This window comes from Schistocerca nitens, chromosome 1, assembly GCF_023898315.1.
Source record: "Schistocerca nitens isolate TAMUIC-IGC-003100 chromosome 1, iqSchNite1.1, whole genome shotgun sequence".
In the NCBI taxonomy this organism is placed as follows: domain Eukaryota; kingdom Metazoa; phylum Arthropoda; class Insecta; order Orthoptera; family Acrididae; genus Schistocerca; species Schistocerca nitens.
In genome coordinates this window covers 1,099,314,077-1,099,332,425 of record NC_064614.1, presented here as the reverse complement: position 1 = coordinate 1,099,332,425, position 18,349 = coordinate 1,099,314,077, and the positions used below count along the sequence as shown (strand labels likewise).

Below are 18,349 nucleotides of genomic sequence, written 5' to 3'. Positions count from 1 at the left end.
AATTTTTGCCCGTTATCGACATTAATACTGGCGGGGTGTCGGTCGCAGTGATTCCAAAATGTTCGTGAATTTTTAATTTCAGCGATGTAAATGTGACGTTAAGTCACACAGGGAGCAGGCGGCCGCTGTACTATGAAAGCTTGCGTCTTGTCAAATTTCGAGGTTCAACGTCAACGGGAAGTACCCTACAGGCTTTGATGAGAGAGTTTTCGAGTATCAAAACATGCAATATAAATGGCCGTGCCTTCTGACTGCATTGACTTACAAGCTAACGTTTATTACACCGCCGACGAACAACATAGTATGTAATGTAACTTTCAACTTCATACGTCCACCCGTTCCTGAGAAAAATGCTTTTTAACAACCGGACAGAGAGAGAGAGACAGACAGAGAGACAGACGGACGGAAAGAGAGTGATCCTATAAGGGTTCAGTTTTTAGCGACTGAGGTACTAAACCCCAAAAACGAAATGAATAAAATATTTTAGGTGTTATCTGATGTACTAAAATCGAGAACATCTTTTGTAAATAACGACAGTCTATGGTTAGTGTTTGTTCATTTGCTGCGTTTTTCCTTTAGCTATGACATTATTTCACATTAGGTGTGTATTGCACAAACTTGTAATTGCAAAAAGAACTGGGGAATTCAACAACTATTGTCTCAATTGTATACGACTTATTTGACTAAATGACTCCCAAACTCGGTCATGAACATTCCATTAATTTGCTCCTCGCCGAAGTGTCCCTAATTAAATGGACCAGCTGTTTGTCACACATTTTTGTTAGAGATGCTACTGTCTATAATTAATAAGAAGTATTCATTCCAGCCGTTGAAGAGTAGTCGTGATATTATGGGTTCACAGTGTGGGCAGAAAATTTTTCCTTACCTCTGAGGTGAGCCTCAGCCAGTAATCTGACAAAGTCTTCCATAGTACCGAACAGTGGGTCTATCTCTCTGAAATCTGCGATGTCGTAGCCGTTGTCCGCCATGGGCGATTTGTAGATAGGGGACAGCCATATCGCTGCCACGCCGAGGTCCTTGAGGTAATCGAGCTTCTCGATGATACCTGGGGATAAAATAGAAATAAAAGACTCGTTTACATCAACGTTTGTGTCTTGTTAAAAATGAAAGACATTCAAACTTTTTTTCATTGGCATTAATTTTGTTGTAAAGCAATTGTCGATTTAATAGGTCGGTGCAATGGAAAGTTGTTTCAGGTATTTCTTACCATTTGATAACCTAACATGTCGAAACGAAATTTAAAACAAAAGAAACACTAGTAGAGCACCTCCATTTAACGTGCTAACGATCCAGATTGGAAATTTGTGGTAAGGACTATGGGAGCAAACTGCTGAGGTCATAGGTCCCTAGGCTTATACACTACTTAATCTAACTTTAAGCTAACTTATGCTAAAGACAACACACACAACCATGCCCGAGGAAGGACTCGAACGTCCGACGGGGGCTGGTTCAAATGGATCTGAGCACTATGGGACTTAACGTCTGAGGTCATCAGTCCCTCAGAACTTAGAACTACTTAAACCTAACTAACCTAAGGACATCACACACATCCATGACAGAGGCAGGATTGGAAACAAAATGGAATGTTTTATTTCACTGCAAGATTTAGCATGAGGTATGCCATATCTGAAAGGAAGGTAGCTTTCGCAATATTGTTCTTCAAGTAAAAAACTGGCTAAAATGATTAGTTACTGATAAGTGACATCTGTAACACATCGGCGTATGAAATTATCGTGAACTGTAGATAAAGAAGTTTGTTTCCTATGCAGCTACTAGTGTAAACGATTCTGTGATTAAAAACTAAATGTTCGGGCAAGACACACAATCAGACATGGTCTCGGGAACTGATTTGGACTCTTTCGAGATGTGGATGGTTGTAAGATCCCTCTTTGGCAGAAATTCAGAAACAGACTGAGGCACTGCTTCCACAAGAGAGCAGGTCCCAGAAAAAAAAGAACAGAGTAGCCGAGCCGAGCAAAATTTTCCGGATGACCACAGTTGGGAAATACACGGTAATGAAGCTATGGCCATATATAGGCAGCCAGCAACAACAAATGGGCAAAAGTGTGTGCTCTTAACCTGACTTACCCCAGCTAATACATATTACGACGTTCTTGGAGAAAGCAAATCTTCTGTATAGGAACCAGCGTGCAGTCGCCAAAATGTAAAATTCAAGTAGCTCATTTCGTCCGCAAGATCAGAAAGGGAGTAGATATTGGAGCCCATGTTGACGCTATATTTCTCGACTGAAATCACTCGATGCATTTCCGCACTGTCGCTTCCTGAGTAAAATACTAGCATATCGATTATCGGACGGGCTTTGTGACCAGTTGATAACTGGTGCAATGTTTAGTTATTGAATCATTAACTTCACAGTTACAGGCTTTCGAAAAACATCGATTGCGTTGAGCAAAAATAAGACAACACGTCGTTCTCAATAGTACGAAATCATCTGGCGTAGAAGTGACTTCGTGGTAACACTAAGGGAGTGTCATAGGGCCACTTCATGTTTACGGTGTACAAGGGATGTAACAATAATATATCGAAAATCTTCGAGTGGTTGTGCAGGGAGAATTAAGGATCAAGTGGAGGACGGAATGCCACGTCTGGGAACACCATTGCCGGCCGAAGTGGCCGTGCGGTTCTGGGCGTTGCAGTCTGGAACCGCGATACCGCTACGGTCGCAGGTTCGAATCCTGCCTCGGGCATGGATGTGTGTGATGTCCTTGGGTTAGTTAGGTTTAACTAGTTCTAAGTTCTAGGGGACTAATAACCTGAGAAGTTGAGTCCTATAGTGCTCAGAGCCATTTGAACCATTTTTGAACACCATTCAACGAGGATACAGAAACTATGGGGGAAAACGCTTGCCTCTAGGCCACCCCTACCACAGCAAACGGGAGTCATGACGCTGTTGGACCGCAGACCCAGTCCCTCGCACTTGTGCTTACAGCGTTCAGGAGGTAAAGTGGCGCATAATGCGGCAATTCCTGCCACAATAGCACTGCATAGACCGCTATTCGCAACGGAGAAAGAGGCGTCAGAGTTACAACGCAAATTTCCTGGTCCAGCAGCATGCGATCTCCTTTGTGTCGCAGTTGGATGACGGGTCCGGGCAAGAGAGTTCCAATCGGCAGTTTGTTCCTCGAGATACTCTTCACAAGCACTTGAAGTTCGTCATAATATTTTTGTTGCAACCTATATAAGTAATCTGATCGATAAAGTAGAATACTCCGAGTGGCTCTTAGCGGAAGATAATGGTAGTGCTAGGAAAGGTGCAACGGCCAAAAATTGTTAATTAGAATTACATTAATGCCTTCAACTGCTGACTGGCGTTGTATATATATCAACGGGGACAGGTGAAAATGTGTTCCCCGGCCGGGACTCGAAGCAGGATCTCCTGCTTACATGATGGGAAAATCAGCGAAATAGGGACTCATAAAGAGGCTTACCGACAGACCTTGAAGTGGCCGGAACTGACAATACTGCATTTATCAGCAACACAGCAACAAAAAAGCATGCATTTTTATAAGTGATATATCCGGACACTCACGGAGACAATTTTTTTTTTAATCATCAGTCCTCTGACTGGTTTTTTTTTTTTTTTTAAATCATCAGTCCTCTGACTGGTTCGATGCTGCCCCCCTCCAAGTGTTTCTCTCTTGTGTCAAATTCTTCAAGTCAGAGTGGCACGTGCATCCTACATCCACTCCAATCTCTGTCTTCCCCAGCTATTTTTATCTTCTACCTGTCCCCCTAGTAACATGTAAGTTATTCCTTGATGTCGTAACACATGTCCTGTCATCTGTACTTTCTTCTTGCCAGTGTTTTCCTTACGTTACTTTCTTCGCCGATTCTGCGCAGAATGCTTCATTCATTATCTTGTCACTCCAACAACTTAAGCATGTTTACTTCATCACAGTTTTCTTGATGCTGGGAAACCAGATCGTAACCAGAGATATAATAAATAACTGCTTTCAGATCTATGATAAGCATAATACCGCTGTGAAGTTCTTGACAGAGACTGTTTCACAAATACAGAGCACGAATAGAAGGACCGATTGATCGAAGTAGTAAAAAATGGGGATAATCTGTTACATGTTCAGGAGCAGTACAAGGGAAACGAATCAATATTCCTTGATGTGGCAGCCTCACTTTCCATTTTACGATGATTCTTCCCTGATCGGTATTTTAGAATCAAGACACAATTTGTTGGTCTTTCTTTGCATTGAATTTCTTATATTTGTATATGAACATACACTGATGGGTCAAAACTTCATAACACCGCCTCACTGAATTCCACTTCGATGCAGGAGGACGTATAAGCAAGTGAAGTGTATGAGTAGAGGAGAGACAATATGGAATCACTGCAGCGACGATACGGGCCACAAGTGGTGAAATCCACTGATATAAGCGACTTTGAGAAAGCGCTGATTGTTATGAACTGGGGCCTGGTAACGAACATATAAAAAAAAAAAAGCGAAGCAGGATTGCTGCTCGCGTGCTATAGTAAGTTGATGTTTTCGGCACCAAATTCACCTGTTCTGAATCCGATGGAACACGTCCCTGGAGATCTCATTACAGAGTCCAGTGCTCATGTAGTCACAAGTGTTTCAGAATGCACTGATCAGCGCACTTAGTTGAAGATGGGACTTCACAGCACGCAACCCCAACGTCTCCGCACGTTGACCGACGAACACCGTCAGTTACGGTTTCAGCGGGCTGGGGATCATCGAGAGTCGACCAGGTAGCAATGTAAATGTGTTGTTTGGTCGGATGAATCACATTTCTTGATACACCAAGTCGATGGTCGTCTCCGGAGACGCTGTCATCCAGGTGGACGGTTGCTAGGAAGATGCACCACCCTACGGATGCACGTCTTTGGGGACAGTAGTATGCTAAGAGGGATATTCAACTCGACTTCCATGGGACCTGTGCTAGTAATCGAAGGCACCGTGAAAGGTGAGGATTACGTCAGTACTGTTACGGACCACCTGTATCCCATTTTATTTAGTGTTTTCCCCAACAGTGATGGGATCTACATTTACATCCACGTCTGTACTCTGCGAACCACCGTGAATTGCATGGCAGAGCTGGTACCTGAAACTTTGTCGCCATAGTTTACGCCTATCATCAAGAGTCAGCCAGTTCAGTTTCTTCAGCATCTCTGTAACACTCCCCCCTGGATCAAAGAAACCTGTCGCCATTCGTGCTGACATTCTCGGTATTTGTTCAGTATCCCATGTTAGTCCTACCTGGTACGAGTCCCACACACTTGAGCAACATTACAGGATGGATCGCAAGAGTGGTTTGTAAGCATTCTGCTTTGTAGACTGATTGCACTTCCCCAGTATTCTACCAATAAACCAAAGTCTACCACCTGCTTCATCCACAATTCCACTCCATACGAACTGTTACACTCAAGCACTCGTGTGTTTTGTTCTATTCCAACTGTGACTCATAGGATACTCCGCTTTTTCGTTTCGTGAAGTGTACAATTTTACAGTTCTGAACATTTAAAACAAGTTACCAATCTTTGCACCAATTTCAAATCTTATCAGATCTATCTTAATATTTATGCAGCTCCTTTCAGACAGTACTTCATTATAGATAAAGACACCATCTGCAAAAAGTCTGAGGTTACTATTAATATTGTTCGCAAGGTCGTTAATATACTACATGAACAGCGAGGTTCCCAACACGCTTCCCTAGGGCACACTCGAAGTTACTTCAACATCAGACGATGACTCTACATCCAAGATAAGACTCTGCGTCCTCCCTGCCAAAAATTTCTCAAAGCAGTCACAAATTTCACTTGATACCCCATATGATCGAACATTTGACAATAACCGTAGGTGTGATACAGAGACAAATGCTGCTCGGGAACCAGGAAACATTGCATCTACCTGTCAGCTTTGATTTGATACCTTCAGTATGCCATGTGAGAAAAGTGCGGGCTGGGTTTCACAAAACCGCTGTTTTCGAAATACATGCTGCTTGGCATGGTGGAGGTCATTCTGTTCACGATACCTCATTGTGTTTGCGCTTAGAATATTCTACAACAAATCGATTTCAAGAATATTGGATGGTGGTTTTGTGAATGTGATAGGGATTCCGAGGCCCCCTGAAGCTTTGTTCGGTTTTAAAGACTTCAACACTTCTGACACTAATACCTATTTCACTTACCTTTTCAGTAGTACGAGTGTTAAACTGGGGCAACTGTTCTGGGTTTTCCTTTGTAAAGGAACGTTCGAAGACGGAGTTAAGGATTTCAGCTTTTGCTTTGGTACCCTCGTTTTTATTTCCTGTCTCATTCACTAGGGACTGGACACTAAGTTTGGTCCACTAACAGCTCTATTCCAACTGTGACTCATAGGATACTCCGCTTTTTCGTTTCGTGAAGTGTACAATTTTACAGTTCTGAACATTTAAAACAAGTTAGTTCAGAGTTTCCTTGGGGTTTTCAAAGATCTTTTGACAATGTACTGCCACGGTAATCGTTGAAGGCATGTATTGGTCTCCTGACAGTAAAAGGTGTTTCACTCAGATTACCTCTATCTGTGACCCTATGTGTTGTTTCATACCTAATGTGCAGTAGTCTCTCTTTCTTTAGAAACATCTTCCAGCTTTTGAGCCTCAAGGCCGGAACGGTGATACAGTGTGTTGATGAGTATGACGGTGAACTCAGGTTGATAGCTTGGCTATCAAGTTCACCTTATCAGAATCCGATGGACCACATCTGGGACGCTATCACGCACTAGCTTCGCGTCCGAACACCGCCGGCCCCTAATGTACGGGAATTGCAGGGCCTGGTGCGTATACATTCCTTTTCATAGCAAGGCCGCTTTGGTGGTCATCCGCGGCACCCTAACAAAACAGTGGTCCGTGGACGATATTCAGCGCCCTTTGTTGCCCTTCATGGCAAGTCATCGTGCACTTACATTTCAGCAAGATAATACCCGCCCACATACAGCGAGAGTTTCTACTACATTTCTTCGGTCTTGCCAAACTCTGCCCTAATCTGTAAGGTTGCCAGATCTCTCCCCATTTGAGAATGTTTCGAGCATTATGGACAAGGACCTCCAACCAGGTCGGGATTTTGACGATCTACACGCGAACTCGACAGAATTTGGTATAATATTCCTCAGGAGGTCACGCAACAACTCTACCAATCGATGCCAAGCCGAATAACTGCTTGTATAAGGGCCAGAGGTGGACCACTGAGTAACTGACGTCCTCAATTTGTAAAGCTCTTCCTCTTGAATAGCCAGCAAGTGTGGCCGAGCGGTTCTAGGCGCTTCAGTCTGGAGCTGCACGACCGCTACGGTCGCAGGTTCGAATCCTGCCTCGGGCATGGATGTGGGTGATGTCCTTAGGTTAGTTAGGTTTAAGTAGTTCTAAGTTCTAGGGGACTGATGACCTCAGATGGTTCAAATGGCTCTGAGCACTATGGGACTTAACTGCTGTGGTCATCAGTCCCCTAGAACTTAGAACTACTTAAACCTAACTAACTAAAGGACGTCACACACATCCATGCCCGAGGCAGGATTCGAACCTGCGACCGTAGCAGCAGCTCGGTTCCAGACTGTATTGCCTAGAACCGCTCGGCCACTCCGGCCGGCGACTGCAGATGCTAAGTCCCATAGTGCTCAGAGCCATTTGAACCTCTTGAATAAATCACCCATTTTTTCTCAAATTATGTGTACATGTACATCATGTCTGATGATTTCCGTCTCATTCGTATAATTCCTTTATGTTATATCGTTTTTTGTCTTCGAGTGCAAATGAAAACTCGACAGTTCAGTTATTTTGAAAACGAAATTTTAGAATCTTGTCCTCCATCTTCAGTGGGTAAATTTCTGAAGGGGTCTATGGTTTCGACAGGAGAGCCCTGACAAGTTGAAAATTGGAAATGATTTCTGACCCGTCATAACTATGACATCTCGCTCTATGATAGCTCTCGTATTACAGGAAAAAATGGAAAAGTTGTAATGCACTGTTGACTGGGACACCCAGATGCGTAGATGCAAGCAGCGAATCGGAATAGGTTTTCTTCCCCCGCACATAACGGCCTCTCTCCTAGCGCTGTATGACAATTGCTTCTCAAATGCGAGTCATTGTTGAGGGTACGCGATTACAATGGCTGTAAAAAGGAAGATAAACCAGGTGCTGGCAAACAGACTGTTCCTTTCAAGCAGCACACAGTCGGATCACCATCAACAGTGTCACATACATTCAGTTAACGAGAGAGTTTTGGAATTTAATCCAGGGCATTGGCTCAAAGTCTGATGGTCAGGAATCTTTCGTCACCACTGCTCCGCTTCTTGGTGATCAAATACTGTCCGTAAAAATATGTTCCATCTTCATGAGGACTAGAAGCAGTTAACTCCAAATTACTGTACGAGTATTTTAGTTTAAGGGACGTGTGCTGCCTGGTGGTTCGTCGGAGTAATTACATTTCGTTTGAACCGGTCGCAGTGGCATCTGTTTCGTGGCCTGCTCAGTCTCCAGACATGACATCAATGGACTGCTTCGTCTGGAGGCATATGAAAAGCCTAGTTTACGAGACTCCGGGCGATGACATGGGTTTCTAGAATTGTCACAGCCGCGGAAATAGTACGCAACACTCCATTTTGAGTGTGTCAGTTGATTGTGCGTTGCTGTATACACTACTGTGATCATGGAGATCGACTTTTGAACAACCTTCAGCTCCATCTTCGTACATACTCCGCAAGCCATCGTACGGTGCGTGGCGGAGGGTGCCTGATACCGCTACTAGTCATATGCCTTCTTGTTCCACTCGCAAACAAAGCGAGAGAAAAACGACTGTCTATATGCCTCCACACGAATTCAAATTTCTCCTATCTTATGTTTGTGGTTCTTACGCGAAATGTAAGTTGGTGGCAAGCCACCTTCCAATTCCATTTCTCTAAATTTTCCGTGGGAAGAACGTTGTTTTCCATCCAGGGTTTCCACTTGATTTCAAGAAGCTCCTCAGAATACTCGCGTGTTCATCGAAACTAACAATGACAAATTGCTTCGACGTCCTCCTTTAATTCGACCTCATAGGGGCCCAGACTCTCGAGTACTACTGAAGAATGTACCGCCCCAGCGTCCTATATGCGGTCTCCTTCACAGGTGACATATTCGTTCCTAAAACTCTTGCAATAAACCAAAATCGGCCATTCAACTTTCTTATTACAATCCTTTCATGCTAGTTTTCATTTCATATCACTTTGCAACGTTACTCCTAGATACAGCACTACTGGCCATTAAAATTGCTACACCACGAAGATGACATGCTACAGACGCGAAATTTAACCGACAGCAAGAAGATGCTGTGATATGCAAATGATTAGCTTTTCAGAGCATTAGCAGAAGGTTTTTCGCCGGTGGCGGCATCTACAACGTGCTGACATGAAGAAAGTTTCCAACCGATTTCTCATACGCAAACAGCAGTTGACCGGCGTTGCCTGGTGAAACGTTGTTGTGATTTCTTGTGTAAGGAGGAGAAATGAGTACCCTGACGTTTCCGACTTTGATAAAGGTCGGATTGTAGCCTATCGCGATTGCGGTTTATCGTATCGCGACATTACTGCTTGCGTTGGTCGAGATCCAATGACTGTTGGCAGAATATGGAATCGGTGGGTTCAGGAGGGGATATTCGGAGCGCCATGCTGGATCCCAACGGCCTCGTATCACTAGCAGTCGAGATGACAGGCATCTTATCCTCCTGGCTGTAACGGATCGTGCAGCCACGTCTCGATCCCTGAGTCAACAGATGGGGGCGTTTGCAAGACAACAACCATTTGCACGAACAGTTCGACGATGTTTGCAGCAGCATGGACTATCAGCTCGGAGATCATGGCTGCGGTTACCCTTGACGCTGCATCACAGACAGGAGCGCGTGCGATGGCGTACTCAAAGACGAACTTGGGTGCACGAATGGCAAAACGTCATGTTTTCGGATGAATCCAGGTTCTGTTTACAGCATCATGATGGTCGCATCCGTGTTTGGCGACATCCCGGTGAACGCACATTGGAAGCGTGTATTCGTCATCGCCATACTGGTGTATCAGCCGGCGTGATAGAATGGGGTGCCATTGATTACACGTCTCGGTCACCTCTTGTCCGCATTTACGGCACTTTGAACAGTGGACATTACATTTCAGATGTGTTACGACCCGTGGCTCTACCCTTCATTCGATCCCTGCGAAACCCTACATTTCAGCAGGATAATGCACGATCACATGTTGCAGGTCCTGCACGGGCCTTTCTGGATACAGAAAATGTTCGACTGCTGCGCTGGCCAGCACGTTCTCCAGATCTCTCAACAACTGAAAACGTCTGGTCAATGGCGGCCGGGCAACTAGCTCATCACAATACGCCAGTCACTACTCTTGATGAACTGTGGTATCGTGTTGAAGCTGCGTGGGCAGCTGTACCTGTACACGTCATCCAAGCTCTGACTCAATGCCCAGGCGTATCAAGGCCGTTATTACGGCCAGAGGTGGTTGTTCTGGGTAGTAATCACGTCAGTTCAAGTATAATATATTTGTCCAATGAATACCCGTTTATCATCTGCATTTCTTCTTAGTGTAGCAATTTTAATGGTCAGTAGTGTATTTAACCGACGTGGCTGTGTGAAGCAACACATTACTAATACTGTATTCGAATATTACGGGATTTTTTCCTACTCATCTACATTAACTTACATTTTACTACATTTAGATCTAGCTGTCATCTATCACACCAACTAGAAATTCTGTCTAAGTCACGTTCTTCCCTTCTACAGTCGCTCGACAGCGACTCCTTCCCGCACGTTACAACGCCATCAGCAAACCGCCCCACATTGATCCTCACCCTGTCCGTCATGTCATTTATGTACACAGAGAACGACAGCAATCGTCTCACGCTTCCCTGGTACAGCCCTGAGAGTCTCTTGTCTCTACCGAGAGAGGTGGCGCAGTGGTTAGACACTGGACTCGCATTCGGGAGGACGACGGTTCAATCCCGCGTCCGGCCATCCGGATTTAGGTTTCCCGTGATTTCCCTAAATTGCTCCAGGCAAATGCCGGGATGGTTCCTCTGAAAGGGCACGGCCGACTTCCTTCCCCATCCTTCTCTAATCCGATGAGACCGATGACAACGCTGTCTGGTCTCCTTCCCCAAAACAACCAACCAATCTCTTTTCTCTAGGAACACTCGTTATCGATCGTGTACTGGGTACCATTACGCAAGACGTTATTTAAAGGTAGAGTACTGCGTTTGTTACGTGCTGTATTGTACAGATTTAACACAGTGTGACAAAAGCGTACACATTTCATCTGAGGGCTGTTGTAGTGCTAGCTTTTGTGTGGTTCGTTTTGGTGACTGCTGTCGGTAGAACGCCACCCTCAGGCAAGTTTTACCGATACCGACTACGTAGGCGAGAACCTTTGCTGGAGAGTAAGGTCATCAGCAGGTGACAAAGGACAGCTGTTAGCATCCAAGTGTGAGAATTTTCGCGGCAGCCATGATCCACGGCGCTGACCTTAATTCTCGCGTTACGTGTGGGTGACGACACATTGCGCAACTTCCGCGGTCGCCTTCTTAGGTGCTGTTACATCAGTAGTATTCTATGAACACCACAGAGATGGGTTTCTGTGATGTGTAAGTAAATCAAGAATGCTCCTGGGTGTCTTATATGGCGAGAGATGGAACATGCAATACTCTCAAGAACATTGTCGAACATGATCGTTTTGTTGGTCTAGGTGTTATGGTATGGGAAGGCTCAAATGGTTCAAATGGCTCTGAGCACTACGGGACTTAACGTCTGAGGTCAGCAGTCGCCTAGAACGTAGAACTACTTAAACCTAACTAACCTAATTACATCACACACACCCATACCCGAGGCAGGATTCGAACCTGCGACCGTAGTGGTCGCGCGGTTCCAGACTGAAGCGCCTAGAACCGCTCGGCCACACCGGCCGGCTGTGGGAAGGCGTTATCTTGCATGAACGTACTGATCTCGAAATATTTCATCTTGGTTCACTAACCGTTCAGCGTTATTGTGACACTGTAGACCTTTGCAATGCCCATCTTTTCAGAGCTCTACCCGGCTGTGTATCTATTGTTGTGGGTGACAACGCACGACCGTATCAAACAGCACAGGCGAAGGAAGTCTCGCAACGAGAGTGTATTCGGCGCATGGTCTGGCCTGTCTGTTCCCCCAGAGTTAAAGTCCATCGACTACGTGTGGGATGCGTTGATGAGACGTGACCAGATGGACCAGCGACCATGCATCAGTTGTCAACCGCTCTGGCGGAGGAATGGAAATGACCGACCACAAGAACTGCTTGCCAACCTTCTGGCTAACGTGGGAGCACGTTGCAGGGCATGCAGTGCGGTCCGTTGTGACCACATACCCTATTAAGTACCATGTCCCACCTTTTGTAATCTCCAGGCTCCCATCATAAATCGTGGTGACTTCAGTGTAATTTTTGTCTTTGAATAAAAGAGTCATTTCTTTTCGCCTCACAGTTTATTTCCCTCGTTTACCTTCGGTACTACACTGAAGTAATTATTTCTAAATATGGTCCAAGTTTCATCTAGTTATGTTACTTAGCAGCGACACATCATGCGAAAGTTACTTTCATCCTCAAGTTTCGCACACCAATGTTCGAGGGTAAGTCAATTATTATCCGCAATTTAGTTAAATTTTTGGTTATTTTGGTAGTACTGCCGTTTTACGTTGATGAGCATGCTTTGTTTATTTGTTGTTATATCTTTTCAATTTTCAAGCTGCTACGTTTGTTATATATGAAGCCTAGAATAGAATGATAAATAAATCGACACCCTAGCTGCAAACAGGTGTTGTATACATCATTGGGGACGTGTTGGAAATGTGTGCCACGACCGGGACTCGAACCTGGAATCTCCTGCTCACATGGCACACGCTCTATCCGTCTAAGCCAACGAGGGAACAGAGGATAGTGCACCTGCAGGGACTTATCTCTTGCACGCTCCCCGTGAGACCCACATTCCCAAGATGTCCACACCACTACATTCGTAGTGCACCTAATAGACGGGACTTGGTAGATTAATCTGCCACGAGTAATGAGTATGATGGGCAAACATCTATTAGGCGCCCTACGAATGAAGTGGTTTGGACATGTTGGGAATGTGGGTCTCACGGGGTGCGTGCAAGGGATGTGTCCCTGCAGGTGCGCACTATCCTTTGTATCCTGGTTGGCTCAGATGGATAGAACGTGTGCCATGTAAGCAGTAGATCCCGGATTCGAGTCCCGGTCGGGGCACACATTTCCAAAATGTCCCCAATGATGTGTATCAACGCCTGTTTGCAGCTAGGGTGTCGATTTAATTATCATTTGTGCTAGGTTAGTTTCGTTATCCCTGCCGTGCTGTTGATCGTGGCTGCTCCGCTGTCTGTTTGCACCAAAGAAGAGCAACGTTCAGTGATCCGTTTTTTGTGGTCGGAAGACTTTCGGTACAGTGCGGGAACAGTGTTTTGCCACAACGGAGTGTCTACGAATGGATTGAAAAATTCCGAAATGGTCGCAAAAGTGTTACGCACGATGGAGCCGGACGACCGTTTACCGCCACAAATGAAGAAACCATTGGGCGTTCACGTGAGATGATTCTCTTAGACAGACGATTAACTATTGACGAAGTGGCACATTTTCTGAAAATTAGTCACGGTACTGCTTACGAAATCATCTACAACAGACTTGGGTTTCATAAAGCTTGTGCAAGATGGGTCCCAAAACCACATTTGCATAAACAAAAGCGCTTAGACATCTGGAGAAAACCTTTGGATCGCTGTGGTAACGAAGGGACAACTTTGTTAGACAGGATCTTTACTGGTGACGAAACATGGACCAACATTACGAGCCGGAGAGTAAACAGCAGAGTATGGAATGGAAACATCCAAATTCGCTGTGCAAGAAAACGTTCAAGACCCAACCGTCCGCGGGAAAACTGATGCTTATGGTTTTTTGAGACGCACAAGGTCCAGTACTGGAACATTATGCGGAAAGGGGCAGAGCAGTAACCAGTGTACGTTACAGTGAGATGCTTACTGCCAGGCTAAATCCTGCAATTCGAAGCAAACGCCAAGGACTGCTGTCCAAAGGTATTGTGTTGCTGCCCACTTTGTTGAAACGCTCCAGAAACTCAAATTTGAAGTACTGGATCATCCTTCATATACTCCCGATCTTGCCCCTTCTGATTATCACCTGTTTGGTCCACTCAAACAAGCCTTAAAGGGCCGTCGATTTGTCTCGGACGAAGCAGTGAAATCAGCGGTGCATCCCTGGTTCGCAGCTCAACCGAGAACCTTCTTCTATGAGGGCATCAGGAAGCTTGTACAACGATGGACCAAGTCTGTTGAAACGCAAGGAGACTATGTCGAAAAATGATGTTCTTGTAAGTTTCCTATTTGATTACAGTAAAATTTTATAACTACTCTGCGAATAACAATTGACTTACCCTCGTATATCTGTTCGTTGTACCTACTGTTTTTTTCCGATGGTGAGCTGTTGCAAAATGGCATTTCTACGTCTGCTGCAAGTAGATATTATTGGAAAGTTAGTAGACAAAGTTAATGCAAAAGTGTGTCTAGTTCTGAATAATTAGTAGTAGAAGTATGCATTACTATGAGGAAACACATTCTAGATAACGGTAGTAGACAAGCTGATATTAATTTCTCTTCATTCACAAGTGATAGTTTTTAAGGTGTTAGGTGAGATGATATTGTAGTTGCCGCATAGCACATGGTAGGTTTACAATAGCCTATTACCTAGTGAACTGTCGATCGTCTGTTTGTTTTCAATTAATCCAAATTCATTCAGTATTAAAACATTACAAACACCCAGAATGAAGCTTCATCCTGCAGCGGAGTGTGTGCTGACCTGAAACTTCCTACCTGATTAAACCTGTATCTAGAACTGCAAGTCGAATTTAGAATCTTCAGGACAAGTGCTCTACCGAAGGTTCGAGAACAGTTACTGGCGCAAGTAAAGCTGTGAGGGCGGGTCGCGAGGCGTGCTTGAATGGCGCTTGGCCACGAAGGGCATCGAATTTTAATCTGCCAGTATGATTCATTCCGAATACCTTTAAACTCGTCTCCAAATGGTTCTAAGCAAGCCCTGTACGGTGCGTTAGGCAACACACATGGTCACGTCCATTCTGACAGTAAGGAGATAACGTTATTGCACGTGTTAAAGAAAAGCTCGTGTTACGTGTGATGAAGTACAAGCGTTAAAGCTTGTATGTATTTCAGTGTTCGATACTATTGGACTCACTGCAAGCATGCGCAGGCACAGCGTTTTCAGCACGAAGGGTTGACATTGCGGTAACGTGATGTCATTGTGACATTCAGAGAAGCGATTCTGGCAATGGTGTAACTACATCGCAGACATCGGCGTGAGTAACCTATCCTTAGTTTGGCCCGACACGTTCTCTCGCGGAGCAAGTGACATAGTTCTTCAATTGCGTGCACAATGACCGCTTTGTTGTGATATTGTGGGTGCCAAGAGGACTTCCTGTTTCGCAAGAGATCGCAACAAGCCTTAGCACAGGACCTGACTGAAAGGTGCTAGGCCACTACTGCTGCCGGTGGAATAAGTCGCTGCGTTTCACTAGCCACAAGCAGTATTTCTGCCGAATTTCCGCGAAACACCTTGGATATAAATACTGTAAATGCTGCTACTTAAAGTTAGCCTTGCACAGATCTTACGATAGCACAAGCTAACTACACTAGTAGTTATTTTCTAACGTCTTCGGAATGAAAGCTCATTTATCACTAGGTTTTGCTATCGCAGCAAGATAATGTCATAGTATGTGACGACCTGGTAAAACTACTTTCAATGCATCATGTATTAACAACAAGCAGCAGTGGGAAAAATACTGGAGGTCGGTTACCATTGTACACTTTCTCAGTCTTAATTGTCAAATTTGTTCACTTCCTCAGTGTTAATAGTCAAATTCAGAAATATATTCCTTCACACATACATTCGTTCTCTCTTTCTTCCTATTCATCTATTTCTCTTTTTATTTTGCTTTCCTTTCTCTTGCCTCCGTTCCTCACTCTCTCTCTCTCTCTCTCTCTCTCTCCCCTCTTTTTCTACCCTATCTCTCCCGCTCTCTTCCTTCTCTCCCCCCCTCTCTCTCTCTCTCTCTCTCTCTCTCTCTCTCCCCCTCTCTCTCTCCCTCTCCCACATACCTCTCTACTTCTCTTCTGCCCTCTTTCTCTCCGTTTCTCCCTCTCTCGCCCCTTTTTATTCTCTCCCCTCCATTTTCTCTTTCCACTCTCCTCCTCTTTCGCTTCCTCACCCCCTTCCTTCCCCCTTCTCTCTCTCTCTCTCTCTCTCTCTCTCTCTCTCTCTCTCTCTCACCTCCATTTGCACTTTGTCACACCTCTCTCCTTCCCTCCATCACTCTCTAACCCTCTCGTTCTCCCTTTCTTCGCTACTCTTCCCTCCTTCCTTCTCTCCCTCTCATGAACTTTTTCTCATCCCTCTCTCCTGCCTTTCCATCACCCTCCTCCACTTTCACCCCCTCTCTCTTGCTCCAACTCTCAGTCCTTCTCAAATTGTCTTTCTCTCTTTGTTCCTCTGACTGTACCTCCCACACACACACACACACACACACACACACACACATATGCGTACAGAGAGAGAGAGAGAGAGAGAGAGAGAGAACGACAGCGATCTGCCATTTCTATCCAAATATAAGCATTTACAGGCACATAACGAGGTGGCGTAGTGGTTAATGCACAGGTCACATCACGGATACATCACCATCATGAGTGTCACGTCTTCTCTTTGCCTTGGCGACACTGCGGAGTGGTTACCAAATTCTGGCAGAGGAAAAAGCGTTATTTCTGGTGGTCAGTAACTACTTCCTTGTTGGTAAAACTCTGACGACAGATCATATTCTGGAACCAGGTACCATATGGTTGAATGGCGACGCAACTGCGTATATTCTGGACGTTGTCAATGGAGATGGGTAACAGATTGACGACACCATCTGTTCGTATGTTTACAGCTAACGAGCGTGGGGTTGGATAATTTTTAAAATAAGATGAATAATTACCACCTCGAAGCTACGATTGCTATTTAATTTTACTTGAACGAAAGAACTGACTATCGTTTATGATATTATTCTCACAGTGTCAACACATTAAAAAAATATAACATAATACACTTGTAAATTTCGAGTGACCTGAGGAAAAATAATAATTCTACATCTTCTAAACCTGTGTGATCGATGCCAATCAGTTTTTGTTAGACACTTTTCGTGTACTTTAATTTGTTTTCTAGTCCATTCATATTTGCACGGTATTACACAGCCGTCGATGACGGTAGGATAACTAACTTAGTACAGCGGAAATAAATTTCTAGTTCTGATTCGCTGTCAATATGTAATACGGTATTATTAAATGAACAACAGAGAAACAGCAAGGTGAAGATATATTAATTTTTTTCTGCAATTCCTCTTTTAATTATTCCTATAAACTTATTCTTTTATCGAGGTATAGGCTCTCGTTCCTTCATTCATTTTGGAATACATGAGTTGGGTTCATATCGTAAATATTTCACGCCGGCCGACCCATTATTGTATGTCACAGTTCAACTTTTCCTGAGCACGTCTGTTAAACATTAACATGTTTTGCACTCAATGGTACGAACCTGGTATATGAGATACAATTACTTAGACGTCTACGATAAGTCTGCTAGATCATCAGAAGTAAAAGCAACCTCGGGCGTACCTCAAGGGAGGCTCATAGGGCCACTGCTGTTCATGGTCTGTATAAATGATATCGTACACTAAGCTAGGACGTACTTGATATTATTCGTGGATAATGCTGTTGTATTTAGGAGAGCTGCAACGACAGAAAGCTTCAGTGATATGCATGTAGTCACTTCAAGGAGTGAGTTACTGGCATTGAATATTAACGTAAATAAGGTAACACATTGCGCTAAAATAGATGGAAAGACCGAATACTGTTAGATTACACTATTGACGATAGGTCACTGCAAACAGAAACAAGCGTAAAAATCTACGACCACATGTCCCGACTGACCTAAAGCGAAACAGCACATTAAGCTAGTTGTACGAGAAGCGGATATCAGGCTAAGAGGGATTGGAAGTACGAAAAGTGGATGTACTTTATCCACGACAGAACTGAACCACAAAATACTAGTTCGACCGATTCTTGAATATGGCTCTTGGAGAAGATCCAAACAAGAGCGGCGCGTTTCGTGACGGGTTCTTGTAGTAAGCGCGAGGGTTTTGCGAGCACGTGCTTGAAACTTCTGCGACAAAC

General features: G+C 44.5%; 1 protein-coding gene across 1 annotated transcript in view; it reads right to left on the bottom strand.

Annotated features, from left to right (window-relative positions):
* Positions 1-18,349, bottom strand: part of LOC126230763 (uncharacterized) — a 436,134-nt gene that overhangs the window by 403,011 nt on the left and 14,774 nt on the right. The window contains exon 2 of the mRNA XM_049942407.1: positions 887-1,066. Coding sequence (XP_049798364.1) covers positions 887-1,066 — 180 coding nt within the window. The remainder of the gene's footprint in view (positions 1-886; positions 1,067-18,349) is intronic.